The sequence below is a fragment of the Suncus etruscus genome, chromosome 15, assembly GCF_024139225.1.
Source record: "Suncus etruscus isolate mSunEtr1 chromosome 15, mSunEtr1.pri.cur, whole genome shotgun sequence".
NCBI lineage: Eukaryota > Metazoa > Chordata > Mammalia > Eulipotyphla > Soricidae > Suncus > Suncus etruscus.
Genome location: NC_064862.1, coordinates 41,470,241 through 41,486,684, shown reverse-complemented (window position 1 = coordinate 41,486,684; position 16,444 = coordinate 41,470,241). Strand labels below are relative to the sequence as shown.

General features: G+C 39.7%; 1 protein-coding gene across 1 annotated transcript in view; it reads right to left on the bottom strand.

The window, feature by feature from the left end:
• Nucleotides 1-16,444, bottom strand: part of ARID4B (AT-rich interaction domain 4B) — a 133,625-nt gene that overhangs the window by 86,824 nt on the left and 30,357 nt on the right. The window contains exons 2-5 of the mRNA XM_049788918.1: nucleotides 13,877-13,987; nucleotides 8,772-8,837; nucleotides 5,013-5,103; nucleotides 1,430-1,509 (exon numbers count right to left, since the gene is read on the bottom strand). Of these exons, the coding sequence (XP_049644875.1) occupies nucleotides 1,430-1,509; nucleotides 5,013-5,103; nucleotides 8,772-8,837; nucleotides 13,877-13,987 (348 nt within the window). The remainder of the gene's footprint in view (nucleotides 1-1,429; nucleotides 1,510-5,012; nucleotides 5,104-8,771; nucleotides 8,838-13,876; nucleotides 13,988-16,444) is intronic.

Sequence of the window (16,444 nt, the reverse complement as noted above, 5' to 3'; positions counted from 1 at the left end):
TAGCTTTGGTGCAAGGAAGTGCTACAAAGCTCATTCCATTTTCTGTAAATTAAACAATATTTATGCAATAAAATAATAGATATGAAGACATGTGAAATACTTAATAAAGACAATGGTGAATAAGTACTAAATTAATTTATTTAACTAACATTTACTTTAAAAATATAACATTTACTTACTTCCTGCATTGTGCTGGGCACTGTTCTAGAAACAAGTAGCAAAGTGAAGATACATAAAAGACCTATTCTTGTGATACAGTCTGTTTAATGAGGAAAGCAGACAATTAAAAAGTCAAGATTCTGGGGCCGGCGAGGTGGCACTAGAGGTAAGGTGTCTGCCTTGCAAGCACTAGCCAAGGAAGGATTGCGGTTCGATCCCCCAGCATCCCATATGGTCCCCCTAAGCCAGGGGCAATTTCTGAGCGCTTAGCCAGGAGTAACCCCTGAGCATCAAATGGGTGTGGCCAAAACAACAACAACAACAACAACAACAACAACAACAACAAAAAGTTATGATTCTGGGCCCGGAGAGAGCACAGCGGCGTTTGCCTTGCAAGCAGCCGATCCAGGACCAGGTTCGATCCAGGTTGGTTCGAATCCCGGTGTCCCATATGGTCCCCCGTGCCTGCCAGGAGCTATTTCTGAGCAGACAGCCAGGAGTAACCCCTGAGCAATGCCAGGTGTGGCCCAAAAACCAAAAAAAAAAAAAAGTAAGATTCTGATGTAAAGAAATGAGAACTATAATTAAAATTCATCAACCTGAAAAAGTAAGGAGACTAGAAAGGACTGTTTAGATTGAGCAGTCAGCAAGGGCTTTGCTGCATATTAGCTAAAATTAGTGGTTAGAGACCATTTATAACATCTATGTGACCTTTCATAATGACGGGGTTCGAGTAGATATAATCAGGTATATTTTCTACAAGTACTAACACTAATTAAAAGAATCAATATACAATTTACCTAGAGACAATGACTAAATAAGATCATTATATTTTTCTTTGTGGATAATTAAAAAATACTTGTAGACAAAATAATGACAGTCTCACATATTAAGGGCTTAAATAGAAGCCTTTAAAATGTTTCATAGATTACACTGTTCTTGTTTTTGTGTACTAATCAATTGTCTTGATTAACAACTAAGCTTCTTTAGTTACCAAAGCAAAAATCAGGGGCCAGAGAGATAGCATGAAGGTAGGGCTTTGCATGCTTTGCATGCAGAAAGACGGTGATAGATGGTGATTTGAATCCCGGCATCCCACGTGGCCCTCGAGCCTGCCAGGAGCAATTTCTGAGCATAGAGCCAGGAGTAACCCCTGAGCGCCACCGAATGTGACCCAAAAACCAAAACCAAAACCAATAACAAAAAAAGCAAAAATTAACCATGAAATTCAAAATAACAGGATATAGTCATTCATTAAATGATAACTTACTTCACTTTCGGCAAAATGTCTCTCTCCTTTTAAGCACAGTGAAGATCGTCTCAGTGTCTTCTCATCTCCATCATCAAATACTAAGAGAGAAGGAAAAATAGAAACTACTGAAGAAAAGGTTTCTCACAATTAGTTAAGATTATAGAAATTATCATTAAGTGCAAGTACAGCTATTATTTTATATCATACTTGATGCTGTTCACGTGTTATGTTTTCAAAAGGACAACTTCAGAGAAATAGTATAGAGTAATAAGGTTACTTGTCTTATATGTGGCCAACCTGGTTTATAACTACTATCATATGGTTCTCTGAGCCCCATCATAAGTGACCCCTAAAACAGAACCAGAAATAAGCTCAGGGCAAAGCCAAACGTGGCTCTAATAACAAAAGACAATTACAAATAATTAGCATCTTTCCAAATTTCTAGGGAAAATTTACCTAAAAAGCAAGTTCTGTTCTTGTTTTTTTTTTTGGGCCATACACAGTGGTGCTCAAGAGTTACTGCTGGTTCTGCACTCAGGAATTACTCCTGATGTACTCAGAGGACCATAAGGGATACCAGGGATGGACCCTGCGCTATGCAAGTACAAGGCAAATAAATGCATTACTTGCTGTAGTATCTCTGCAGCCCCACAAAATACTGTAAAATGAGAACAAAAATTAGTGTTTCAGTAAAAAAATAATTTTAACGATACTTTTCATAAAATCATTTACTGATAGGTTTACCTAAGAAACAGGAAAATTAATTAGCAATGTATTCATTAAGTCAATTAGCAACTAATATATTTGAATAATTAAGATAACTTTAAAGTAGGGTTTCTCAACCTCAGATATACTCCTATTTTGAGCCAGATAATTCTTCGCTGGGAGGCCTGTCCTATGCACTCTTGGATTTTAATTAGCCATATGTGGGTTCTTGTCATTTGATGATGGTAGCACCCCTACCCTACAACTGATGATCAACAGTCTCTGACCACTACGAAAAATATTTCCTGGGTAACAAAACTTACTCAACCGAAAACTTCTGCTTTATAGAGTAGGAGAGGATCATCAAACACTAGTGGAGGGAAACTAATACTGGTGGATAGTATGGTGTTAGAATTTTGTATACCTAAAATGTTACTAATAAATATTATAAATCATAGTGCTTAAATAAAAACTAAAATATTAAATTATCCTGGCAGGCTGGAGTAATAGCACAGTGGGGAGGGCATTTATTTGCCTTGCACAAGGCCAACCTGGGATTGATCCCTGGCATTTAATATGGTACTCTTACTTAGCCTTCCAGGAGTGATTTCTGAGAGCAGAGCCAGGAGTAACCTAACCCCTGAGCACTGCCAGATGTGACTCCAAAACAACAATAAAAATATTAAATTATTTTGGGCCCAGAGAGATAGCACAGCAGTGTTTGCTTTGCAAGCAGCCGATCCAGGACCAAAGGTGGTTGGTTCGAATCCCGGTGTCCCATATGGTCCCCTGAGCCTGCCAGGAGCTATTTCTGAGCAGACAGCTAGGAATAACCCCTGAGCACCACCGGGTGTGGCCCAAAAACCAAAATAATAATAATAATAATAATAATAATAATAATAATAAATAAATAAATTATTTTATTAAACTAAAATATATCCAGAGTGATAGTATGCAAAGAAGGCACTTGCCTTTTGTGGAAAATAATCTCAGAACTACATAATACCCTGACAATTGTAAGGGGAGGGAGTAAGGCCACACTTAGTGGAACTCAAGAGGCTAATCCTGGCTTTGTGGTCACAAGTGACAATATATGTTGTATGAGGAGTTCTAACCAGGATCAGCAGGATAAAAGACAAGTACCTTAACCTCTATATTTTCTCTTTGGTCCTCTACTGACTTGTTTGTTTGGTGTTTGTTTTGAGCCAGAGTTAACTATGACCAGAATTACCAAATGGGTCGCCAGGGTTTGAACCCAGGTAGGTTGCATACAAGGTGAACATCTACCCAGAGTACTATCCTCGGAGTACCTCTATTGATATTTTAAAGTTATACTTCCCTTCGATCTCTATTTCTCAATGTAAATACTAAAACACACATGCATAGACAAAGATTAGATCTACAATTAAAGAGCAAGAAAACTGGAAATACCATTTAAAAATATATACTGTGGCCTATCAAGTATTATAAAATATACTAGTTAGAAATTTCTCTTAAAAAAAAAACACTAATACCAGTGAAATGTACACTAAAATGGGTAAGATGTAAATACATTTCTGTGACCTCAAGCTCTACACCAAGGTCACACTAGCTGTGCTCAATGGTTACTCCTGGCTCCATGCTCAGGAATCACTCCTGACAATATTCAAATAATGAATATATAGTGCTGGGAATCAAACCCAGGACAGATGCATGTAATGCAAGTAATTTCTACTCACTGTACTATCTGGCTAGCACCACAAATTTAAGATATAGTTTAAAGTGAAAACAAATACTATAAATTTAATTTGTAATAAAAACAAATAATTTCAAATTGCTATATGAAATATTCATGAATAAAAAAGTCTATTTTGATTTTGGGCAATATCAAGGGTGTCTGGTGATGTTTCTGGCAATGTTAGGAGACCACACAGCACCAGGATAAAACCTGGCTCCAGTCCATAAATAAGTTTTCTTTTTTTCTTCTTTTTGGGCCAAACCCAGTAGTGCTCAGAAATCACTCCTGGAAGGTTCAGGGGACACAGGTTGGCTGCATGCAAAGGCAAACACCCTACCCACTGTGCTATCACTCAGGCTCCAATCATAAATAAATTGTTAAGATAAAAATAATTACCATGGGATTGGAGCAACAGTAGAGCAGTAAGGGTGCTGGCATTGCATGCAGCCAAAATGTGTTTGATTCCTAGAATTCCATATGGTCCTCGGGCACTGCCAGGAGTAATTCCTGAGTGCAGATCCAGCAGTAACTCCTGAGCATCAAGAGCGTGGCTCAAAACCAAATCAAACCAAAACAAAGACCATAGTAATATTAGGGGAAGAAGTAAGACAATTTTATTTAAAAACTTTGTGGGTCGGAGAGATAGCATGGAGGTAGGGCATTTGCCTTGCACACAGAAGAACAGTGGTTCAAATCCCGGCATCCCATATGATCACCCGAGCCTGCCAGGCGTGATTTCTGAGCATAGAGCCAGGAGTAACCCCTGAGCGCTACCGGGTATAACCCAAAAACAAAAATAAACAAACAAAAACAAAAACAAAAACAAAAAAAGAAAGAAAAATAATTTTGTTTTAGAGATACATAAAGAAGGTTGGGAGGAGGAGGAGGAGACAAATCTCCTGAGCAATGTTCTCACACTCAGAAAGCCAGGGGCCCTAATGGAGATGCTTGTCTAATCAGGCAGACAGTTCAATGCAAGAACTAGGATGCATTGGATGCCTGTGATGCTGGGAAATATTTGAGTCAGTCAGCGGCATCAATGGCCTCCAAAACTGCACCTAGTGATTCTTGAAGACCATTTAGTGCTGGGGACCAAAATTGGGTGAAGTGTTTGCTAGGCATGCTTAACTGGCATAGTACCAACAATCCAAAGTATGTAAATTTTGAAAATTTTCTTACCAACAGTGTACCAACTCGCATCTGTTAATTTATTGATAACAGCTTCTTGATATGCACCATCGAGATTCTTCACTTCCACAATAGCTCCAACCTAAATTATTAAAAAGAAGTTAAAAAGGTTTTAGAAAATATATTAACCAAACTCAAATTGGCTTTTAAAAAAAGTTGATTACATGGCAATAAAGAATAAAATCTCTGCTTTCTTTGGTATTAAGTGTCAGCAATTTTCTCCATCAGTTTTAATACCATATGTGAAGTGTTAACATAAAAGAAAATATTTAAGCGTAGTTATAAAAATGAGTTTTATCCTTACAATCCCCTTAAAAGAGAAATGGGGGCACTCAGGGTTCTTTTTTGGGGTGAGCCACATCCAGTGGCACTCAGGGGTTACTTCTGGCAGACTCGGGGGGGGGGGGGGGCACATGGGGTGCTGGGGATCGAACCTGGGCTGGCAGCATGCAAGGCAAATGCCCTACCTGCTGTGCTATCACTTGGACCCCATCCCAGGGATTCTTAAAACATGCTGAGGACAATTGTCTTTGAAATCGACTCTCCTTTCCTCCTTTTACCACTCTTTGTCAAAAAGTCTATGGTGTAAAAGGTAGAAACACAAGGTCTTCAAAGTTAGAAGGAGGTTATAGAGACAGAAAGAGGAGAGGACAGGGGTTTAGGCACTTGCCCTGCACACAGCTAACATCTGTTCAAATCCTGACCTAACATAATATAGTCCCCAGAACACCATCAGGAGTGATGCTGAACACCCCACACATAATGAATGGGGTTACAGTAATAAAGCACGTTCCTGTCATATTTGAGGCCTGTTCAGTTCCTCCACAGCTGAGCACAATCAAACATGGCCCTGATAGAATCTATGCACGGCTGGGAGTAACCCACAGGGTGTCTTAAAGAAGTTGAAATGTGGGGCCAGAGATAGCATGGAGGTAAGGTGTTTGCCTTGCATGCAGAAAGTTGGTGGTTCGAATCCTGGCATCCCATATGGTCACCTGAGCGTGCCAGGAGCGATTTCTGAGCATAGAGCCAAGAGTAACCCGAGTGCTGCCAGATGTGACCCAAAAAACAAAAAACAACAACAACAAAAAGTTGAAATGTAGAGCACAGGGGCTGGAATGACTATTAATAGGGTGGGGAAGCCTTGCACACGACTGACCCAGGTTAAATTCCAGGCATCCCATATGGCCCTCCAAATTCTTTATGAGTAATCCATGAACACAGATCCAGGAATAAATCCTTAGCACTTCCAGGTATGGCCCCAAACAAAAACTATAGAACATACTTTCACCTATGAGGACCTGAGTTGTTCCTTAACACTCATCACCCACCCACAGTAGAACTAAATATACTAATAACAATAACAATCTATGGGCCCAGAGAGAGAGCACAGCGGCGTTTGCCTTGCAAGCAGCCGATGCAGGACCAAAGGTGGTTGGTTCAAATCCCGGTGTCCCATATGGTCCCCCGTGCCTGCCAGGAGCTATTTCTGAGCAGACAGCCAGGAGTAACCCCTGAGCAACACCGGGTGTGACCCAAAAACCAAAAAAAAAAAAAAAAAAAACAGTAACCATCTATTTTTAGCTGATCAGAAATTTGTTTTGGGAGTGGGGCACACCACACCCAGCAGAGCTCAAGGGTTACTCCTGGCTCTGAGCTCAGAAATGGCTCCTGGAAGGGCCAGAATAATAGCACAGTGGTAAGGCAGTTGCCTTGCAAGTGGCCAACAGAGGACAGACCCCAATTCAAATCCTGACATCCCATAGGGTCCCCGAGCCTGCTAGGAGTGACTTCTGAACACAGAGCCAGGAGTAACACCTCTGATCGGCACCAGGTGTGACTCAAAAAAAAAAAAAAAAAAAAAACAAACAAAAAAAGAAATTGCTACTGGCAGGCTCTGGGGACTACATGGGATGGGGAGGATTGAACCAGGGTCCATCCCAGGTGGAACTTGTGCAAGACAAATACCTTACCGCTGTGCTATCTCTCCAGCCCCTTGTGCTCCACATTATTAATCATCATGAAAATGCAAATGAAAACAACAATGTGCTATCATCTCACACCACTGAGATTGGCACACATCACAAAGAACAAGAATAAAATACTGGAGTGGATGTAGGGTGTAGGGAGAATGGGACTCACATTCACTGCGGGTGGGAATGCTGGTCCAGCATTTGTGAAAAACAATACAGATATTCCTCAAAAATCTAGAAATTGAGGGGCCAGAGAGATAGCACAGCAGTAGGGCATTTGCCGTAGAGCAGCTGACCCAGGTCTGACAGTGGTTCAAATCCCAGAATCCCATATGCCTCACAGGAGCAATTTCTGAGCGCAGAGCTAGGAATAAGCCCTGAGCGGCCTGGGTGTGGTCCCAAAAAAATACCCACAAACAAAAAACACAACAACAACAACAACAACAAAACCTAGAAATTGAGTTTCCATATGATCCAGTAATATCACCCCTAAGAATATGGGACTGGAGCGATAGTGCAGCAGTAGGGCATTTGCCTTGCACGTGGCTGACCCAGGTTGGACCTGGGTTCGATCTCCGGCGTCCCATATGGTCCCCCAAGCCAGGAGCAATTTCTGAGTGCATAGCCAGGAGTAACCCCTGAGCATCACTGGGTATGACCCAAATAAAACAAAAAAAGAAAAGAAAATATATCCTAGGAATATCCTAGGAGTCCAAAAACACAATGCAGTAAAGCCCTCTGTATTTCTATATTCAACGCAACACTAGCCTGGATCTGGAAACAACCCAAGTGGACAAGCAGAAGAGTGGATAGAGAAATAGTGATACATCTACACATTGGAATACTATGCAGCTGATAAGAACAATGAAATCATGGAATGTGCTTATATGTGGATGAATATGAAGAGTATTGTGCAGAGAAAAATGCATCATTTTGGGGATTAAAAATAAAAGATAGTGGGGCCGGAGAGATAGCATGGAGGTAAGGCGTTTGCCTTTCATGCAGGAGGTCATCGGTTTGAATCCCGGCATCCCATATGGTCCCCTGTGCCTGCCAGGAGCAATTTCTGAGCCTGGAGCCAGGAATAACCCGAGCACTGCCGGGTGTGACCCAAAAACCAAAAAAAAAAAATAATAATAATAAAAAAAAATAAAAGATAGTATGGTAATAAGTCTCCAGAGACAATACAGACGGGCCAGGAGGACCAGTCCATGGTAGAAAGCTTCCACAAATAACATGAGAGTTCAATTAGGGTAGAGAATGAACGATTATGACAATGAGAGCTAGGACTGAATGCCGACAGGAGATAAAGTGACAGGCATGATAACTCTTCAGTAACAATACTGCAAACCGCAGAGTCTAAAAGAAAAAAAGGGGGGGAGAGGGAGAGGGAGGGAGAGGGGGGTGGAGAAGAAAATGTGTAACTGATAGAAAGGCAGGGGGAGGGAAAATGAGGACATTGGTGGTGGGAAATGAGCACTGTGGGCAGGACATTTGCCTTGTATGTGGCCGACTGGGGTTCAATCCCTGGCATCTTCTATGATCTCCCGAGTCTGCCAGGTGTGATTTCTGAGTGCAGATCCAAAAATAACCTGAGTACTTCTAATTGTGGGGAGGAGAGGGGAGGAGCGTAGAGGAAAGAGGAAGGGAGGGGGAAGGAAAGGACTTGGAGAAGCCAATAAACCAAAACAAAGAACCAAGTATAATTTTTAATAATTAGTGCTCCTATATTTAATATTTAATACTCCTATAATAATGAATACAATAAATTGATTACCTTTAGTGGGCCCTTTATGTGGTCATCCTGAACTTCCACTGTTGAAGAATCATGCCGAAATGTCACCTAGATATAACAAATTTAATTAGCCACCAAAATAAATCATCAAGTAAAACAGACCTAGCAATACATTTTGTTTTTTTATTAGTTGTTTTACAACTAAACAAAACTAACAGGTACTCAGCTTACACAGAATCCAATCCCTATCTGTACTAAGTGAAAAATTTATTTAAACAAGTTCCAAGACTAAATTACTTGATGTTTCTCATCTAATATTTTATTCAATATTATAAATAATTGTTTTAGTTGAGTAGTTTTGAGAGAGGAGGGTGAGAGAGGGAGAAAGGGAGAGGGGGGAGAGGGGAAGAACAGAGGGGGAAAGGGGAAGTAGAAGGGAAGAAGGGGAGAGAGGGGGAAAGATAGGTCAGAGAAAAAGATGAAAGAATCAAAATGTACTTTGTGTGCAAGAACCATGGCTTCCCAAGGAAGACATAACATCAGGTGTTACCTCCACCCCAAAGTAACATGGGTAGGTGGAGATAAGAGCTCTCAGGTTATTAGGTACGACATCATTTTGTCAAAGTCTAAGAAGCTTAAAGCTTATATAGCTCCTTAAAGAAGCACCAACAAACATTTATTTAGTATAAATGAGCATTAGGTTTTATATGTGGTGTTTGAACCTAACTAAATAATTTCATTTCACTGGAAAGAAGACTGAGGAATAACAATTAGAAATAACTGGTCCAAAATCAAAGAATCTGAGAGAACTGAGATTTTAGCCTCAAGTAATTAATTTCTTGATTTTTTTTTATTTTATTTTATTTTTTTGGTTTTTAGATCACACTGGCAGCGCTCAGGGGTTACTTCTGGCTCTACATTCAGAAATCGCTCCTTGAAGGCTCTGGGGACCACATTGGATGCCAGGGTTCAAACCACCATCCTTCTGCATACAAGGCAAATGCCCTACCTCCATGCTATCTCTCCGGCCCCCAATCTCTTGATACTTAACAAACGTTAGCCACATAAACATCAAAAACGGTGTTAAGAAAGTTAAAGGTTTCAAGTTTAAATACCAGTTGGCACAAAACAAGATAGCTTCCTGTATGCAGTACAATACAATTTATTTTCTCTATATAAAACATTTTCCTTATACAAAACTTTCCCTATATAAAGTTCTAATAGGGAAAACATGCTCTTACTAATCCTCAATTTAGGAAATGAGCTCACAGATTAGCTAATGAGATGTGTCCTGAACTCAACATACCACGTCTTATCTGACACAAAAACAAGTTATTATCTTCTATTCAAACTATGTATTTAGTTATATGTGTTATTCACTGAGTCCATAAGCTACTTACAGATGAGAAACATAGCTTAACATTATACTCTCAATACTTAATAGTACAAAAATAAAGTAAGGAGCCAGAATAATATTACAGCGGGTAGGGTGTTTGCCTTGATGCAGCCAAGCTGGGTTCCATCCTTGGCATCCCATATAGTCCCCCAAGCCTGCCAGGTGTGCTTTCTGAGCGCAGAACCAGGAGTAAACCATGAGTGTTGCTGGGTGTAGTTCAAAAATGAAACAAAACAAGAAAGTAAAGTAAAAAAGCTCAGTAGTAAAGTAAAAGCTCAATAAATAAAAACTAGTGGGAATAATTTATACCAAAAAACTTGAAAATTTATTAACCTAAAAATATAAATAAGCTGGCATAGAAAAACCACCACTGAGGAAAATTAATTTTGAATTAGTTTTGTTGTTGTTGTTTTGGGCAAAACCCAGTGGTGCTCAAACCAGTGGGATGCCAGGGATTGAACTCAGGTAAGCCAATTGCAAGGCAAATACCCCACAGTTGTTACTGCTTCAGCTCTATAAAAATATTTTTAGGGCCCGGCGAGATAGCACAGCAGCGTTTGCCTTGCAAGCAGCCAATCCAGGACCAAAGGTGGTTGGTTCGAATCCCGGTGTCCCATATGGTCCCCCGTGCCTGCCAGGAGCTATTTCTGAGCAGACAGCCAGGAGTAACCCCTGAGCCCCGCCGGGTGTGACCCCCCAAAAAAAGTATATATATATTTTTAGAACAAAAATATCACCAATAGATATTCAATATTTATATATCCATTATTTTTAAGGTATAAGACACCACTATTAACAGTTTTCTTCATTTCTTTATCAAGGAAAGAATGAATTTTCCTAATTTATTCATTATACAGGGAATCTCCTCTGAGATTTGATTTCAGAGTTAAAAGCCAGTCTAGGGGCTGGAGAGATAGCAAAGTGGTAAGGTGTTTGCCTTGCATGCAGCTGGTTCAAAAAAACAGTGGTTCGAATCCAGACATCCCATGGTCTCCCAAGACTTCCAGGAACGACTTCTGAGGGCAAAGCCAAGAGTAATCCCAGAGGGGCCGGAGAGATAGCATGGAGGTAAGGTGTTTGCCTTTCATGCAGAAGGTCGGTGGTTCGAAGAGCCAGGAGTAACCCCTGAGCACTGCTGGATGTGACCCAAAAACAAAAACAAAAACCAAATGTATTTATCTGTATTTCAGGCTATGCTTGGGAGGTCCCCACTGGGAGGGATGGTTTTTATCTAACTTAGAGAAAGTGCTATGGTGTTATAGCAGTAACCCTACCTGAAAAAGTGAGACAAATTATTAGTTCTTGGGGAACAGAAAAGGAAATGTTGCTATAACAGAATTTTAAGATTCTGTGCAATACTAGCATAAATAAAACCACAAAGAAGCTCATTATCATTAGTAAGTGAAGACAAAAAGTAGGATGGGACCAAGACTAGCAAAAACAGTTTACATTATTCTTTAAATAAAGAAATAAAATTAAGTTTTTAGACTAAACAATAGTTCTTGATTAGGAGTAATAATTAAAATTAACCAGGAAACTTTTTCAAGCTATACACCAAAAAAAAAAAAAGCTATACATGTAGACATGGGAAAAGATCCAGTATACACACTGGTACTCTTCACTGAAGTATATATTTGTTAATCATCAACTGGTGACAATTTAGAAGGTATCTGGCTTATCTGGATTATAAACCCGTTGAAATAAAAAATCAGATCGCATCCTCATATCCCCAACACACTAAACCGCGTAACATAATATCCTGCAGTTTGCCATTCAATAGTAATGATGACCTTTAAATATTTCACTTGATACTTTATGGTTTTAATAATTTATTATAAGGTAAATAATTTTTTTATATTATATGACACAAAACATAACTTTGTAGAGGAAAATATTTCAAAGGAGTACAGAATACAGCATCAATCACTAAATCTATCATATTTCATTTTTATCTAAGACACCATCATTATAATCATCTCCGATATAAAATGTGTCTAACTGATAAGCTATTATAATTCCCATTCGAACACTAACTTTTTTTTTTTTTTTTTTTTTGGTTTTTGGGCCCCACCCGGTGGTGCTCAGGGGTTACTCCTGGCTGTCTGCTCAGAAATAGCTCCTGGCAGGCACGGGGGACCATATGGGACACCGGGATTCGAACCACCCACCTTTGGTCCTGGATCGGCTGCTTGCAAGGCAAACGCCGCTGTGCTATCCCTCCGGGCCCTCGAACACTAACTTTAAATTTAATTTTTGATACAGTAATTTACTACTAATACTCTGAGGCTTATCTGTATTAAAACTAAATTTGGAGATGGCTCAAGGGGTAAAGCATATGTTTTGCATTTTTTTCCCCAAAAATCCAACCTCAACATTGCATATGGTCTCCCAAGCAGCATCACGAGCCTCTGAGCACCATCATAATAACCCAAAAGCAAAAAAATAAATAAAAATTAAAACTATAGGGCCCGGAGAGATAGCACAGCGGCATTTGCCTTGCAAGCAGCCGATCCAGGAACAAAGGTGGTTGTTTCAAATCCCGGTGTCCCACGTGGTCCCCCGTGCCTGCCAGGAGCTATTTCTGAGCAGACAGCCAGGAGTAACCCCTGAGCAATGCTGGGTGTAACCCAAAAACCAAAAAAAAAAAAAAAAAAAAAAAATTAAAACTATAGGGCCAGAGCAATACAACAGCAGACAGGGTGCTTGACTTGCATGCTGCCAATCTGGGTTCAATGCCCAGCATCCCTTATGCATAGTCCTCTCAAGACTGCCTGAAGTAATCTCTGAGTGCAGAGCAGGAGTAACCGCTGAGCATTGTTGGGTGTGGCCAAAAACAAACACAAAGAATTAAAGATCAATGAAACAGCAAGTCTACAGTAAAATTCAGATCATCTGTTATCTTGACTTCCTTACATAGACTAACCTAGATTAGGTCCTTCAAACCATATATCGTCCACTGAGTATCCTCATTTTTGATCCCTAGGCAAACTCACTAGGAAGTTCTGAGCACCACAAACAAAAACCATCCAAAGAAAAACCCAAAAAGCCAAGAGCCAACACCTCACCCCACCCCGCAAAAAACCTCCAGTTGTGAGCTAAATTTATTCCTTAGAATCTTTTAAAATGACAAAGAATGCCCTTTCCACCCCATCCAGTCCCCATATATGTTTTTTAACTATTACTACTTAGGGCATGAGATATAGCTCAGTGGTAGAATGACATATGAGGCCTATCTGATTTCCAGACCAAAATTAAATACATTAAAATCATTCTTCTGGTCCTTGATACTAGGACGAGGAGTAGAACAAGGAGGGCTTGCCTTGTATATAGCCAAACTGCCAGGAGTGATCCTTGAGCACAAAGCCAGAGTAAGTAAGCCCTGCGCACTGCCAAGTATGACCCCAAAATTAAAATATAAATCAAATCATTCTTTTTAAAAACTAAACTCATCTTGGGGCTGGAGCAGTGGCGTAGCAATAGGGCATTTGCCTTACATGACGCTGACCTAGGACAGACCATGGTTCAATCCCCCATTCCCTAAGCCAGGAGCGATTTCTGAGCTCATAGCCAGGAGTAACCCCTAAACACCACCGGGTGTGGCCCAAAGATCCCACCCCCCAACAAACAACTAAACTCATCTTGCATGTTGCAAATACAAAAAAAAGCACTAACAGTTCAATATCAAATTTAATTTGTTCAATGCCAAATTTAAATTACATTATCAAATTTAATTTGTCTGTGTATACAATACCTTAACTTTGACAAGTCTCTTTGCTGTCTTGATCTTTGCTTCACAAAAGGCTCCTCTGTATTTAGCACTAACATCAGTGCCCACTGTCAAATAGGGAGGCTCATCAAGGGCCTAAAAATAGAAAGAAAAATAATTATATTCTATCTCACAATCAGAATTATAAATATAGTATATTAAAGCTATAATTGCTGGACTAGTTGAATGAATTTATAAGAAATATTTATAAAATATTCTAATAAGCATATTATCAGAAAAACTACTGAAGGTTCATAAATATGGAATGTATCTCTTCTTTTTGAGATGCTATATTTGTCCATTGATTTTACATATGGTCATTCACTAGTATAACATTCTTAACTCCCATTCATTCAAATACTATTTGCTATATTACCACTGAAAAGGTGAATTTAAATTTACTAAAAAGAGGGGCTGGAGAGATAGCATGGAGGTAAAGCGTTTGCCTTTCATGCAAGAGGTCATCGGTTCGAATCCCAGCATCCCATATGGTCCCCTGTGCCTGCCAGGAGCAATTTCTGAGCATGGAGCCAGGAGTAACCCCTGAGCACTGCCGGGTGTGACCCAAAAACCACAAAAAAAATAAAAAAAAAAAAAAAAAAAAAAAAAAAATTTACTAAAAAGAAAATTCCTAAACTTCAAAGTATAAGAAAATTCCTTTTAGGGCAGGAGCAATAGCACAGCGGTAGGCGTTTCTGCCTTGCACACGACCAACACATGTCAGACCCTGATTCAAATCCCGGCATCCCATATGGTCCCCCAAGCATGCCAGGAGAGATTTCTGAGTGCAGAGCCAGTAGTAACTCCTGAGCATCGCTAGATGTGACCCCCCCCAAAAAAAAGTTCCTTCTAATATTTAGTCACCTAAATACAGAATAGGTTTGTTAAATTTCTAGAGATAATTCTATAGAAAAATGGCTCAAAAGAGGATAGTTCTTAATGTAGTATAGCTGGCATTATAATCACATACATTTCTGGAGAGGACATAGATTTCTTTAAAATTATGTTTATATTATGTACAGGCTGCTAAGACCAACCCCATTAGATCATTGACACCACATGGTAGTCCCCTAGCATCTCCAGGCGCAGCAAGCCCCGACAATAAACTATGATATGAGACAAGTTAGTTGAGAGTTGCTTTAGACCTCCTGAACAACCCTCCAAAAACACACCCCTTTTCATAAGATTAATCAATAGATTGAATTAATTCTCACTCTGATACTTTCACTGTCTACTTGCCCAGAGAATACTGTTTTCTAAAATAATATATTAACATTCTGCATGAAGTCCATAGAATGAACATGAGGTGGAATGGCAATATGTAACAATAATAAAAATAACAATTTAACTGACTTATTAATATAAATTAATTAACATAAATTGATCTTCCTTTGGGGGGGAATATTGGGCCACACCCAGTGATGCTCAGGGTTTTTTTCCGCTGTTTTCTCTGGCTATGCGCTCAGAAATCTCTCCTGGCTTGGGGGAACCATATGGGACCCTGGGGCATTGAACTGAGGTCCATCCTGGGTCAGCCACGTGCAAGGCAAACGCCCTATCACTGCGCCACATTCCGCCACTCTTTCCTTTCCCTTTTTTGAAAAAAACTTTCTTTTCTCTCTCTCTCTCTTTTTTTTTTTTTGGTTTTTGGTTTTTGGTTTTTGGGCCACACCCAGCGGTACTCAGAGGTTACTCCTGGCTGTCTGCTCAGAAATAGCTCCTGGCAGGCACGGTGGACCATATGGGACACCAGGATTCGAACCAACCACCTTTGTTCCTGGATCGGCTGCTTGCAAGGCAAACGCCGCTGTGCTAGCTGTGCTATCTCTCTGGGCCCTCTTCTCCTCATCTTTATGTTCAAACAGAGCTTCAACTATATCTGCTATGAGAGTATCAGCATAGACATTATTATCATCACTGAGTTCACAGTTATCATCATCAGTGCTGTGGGTCTCATACGAAGCACAGAATATTGTGGGTTAAATAGTTCAGTGGCATACAGTTCAGTTCAGCCGCCTACCTCTTCAGTTTGTGACTGAGCCGAAGCACTGCCCCTTCCAGCAGAGGGCAGAAGACGACTGAACACTACGTGCACACAGAATCAAATAACCTGTATAACCGAGTATAAACCAAGAAAAGTCGGCTTATACTCGAGTATATAGATACCTAATTTACAAAGTAATAACCCAACATAGCATATGAATTTACCAGAAAAAAGTATTATTACTTATAGCAACTGGCACTGTGGGGTATTTAAGTTTACATATATTTAGTGTTTTCCGTGTTTTATAAAGTGATTATACTGTTTATAGTAATTTACAGAATAGTAGTTTAAAACACAGACTCTTAGCCAGGGATGTGGCTCAGTAGTGAAAAGCATACTTCTTATGTATTAGGTATTATACTCTGTACAAAACAGAAGTATACAATATACTAATATCAAATAAGTGCAATATAACATGTTAACGATTAATAACCAAGATTCCTTTAACTAAGCCTAAGACATACATGTATACAACTTTTAGTTCTTCCTCCCAATTTTAGAAAATAGTA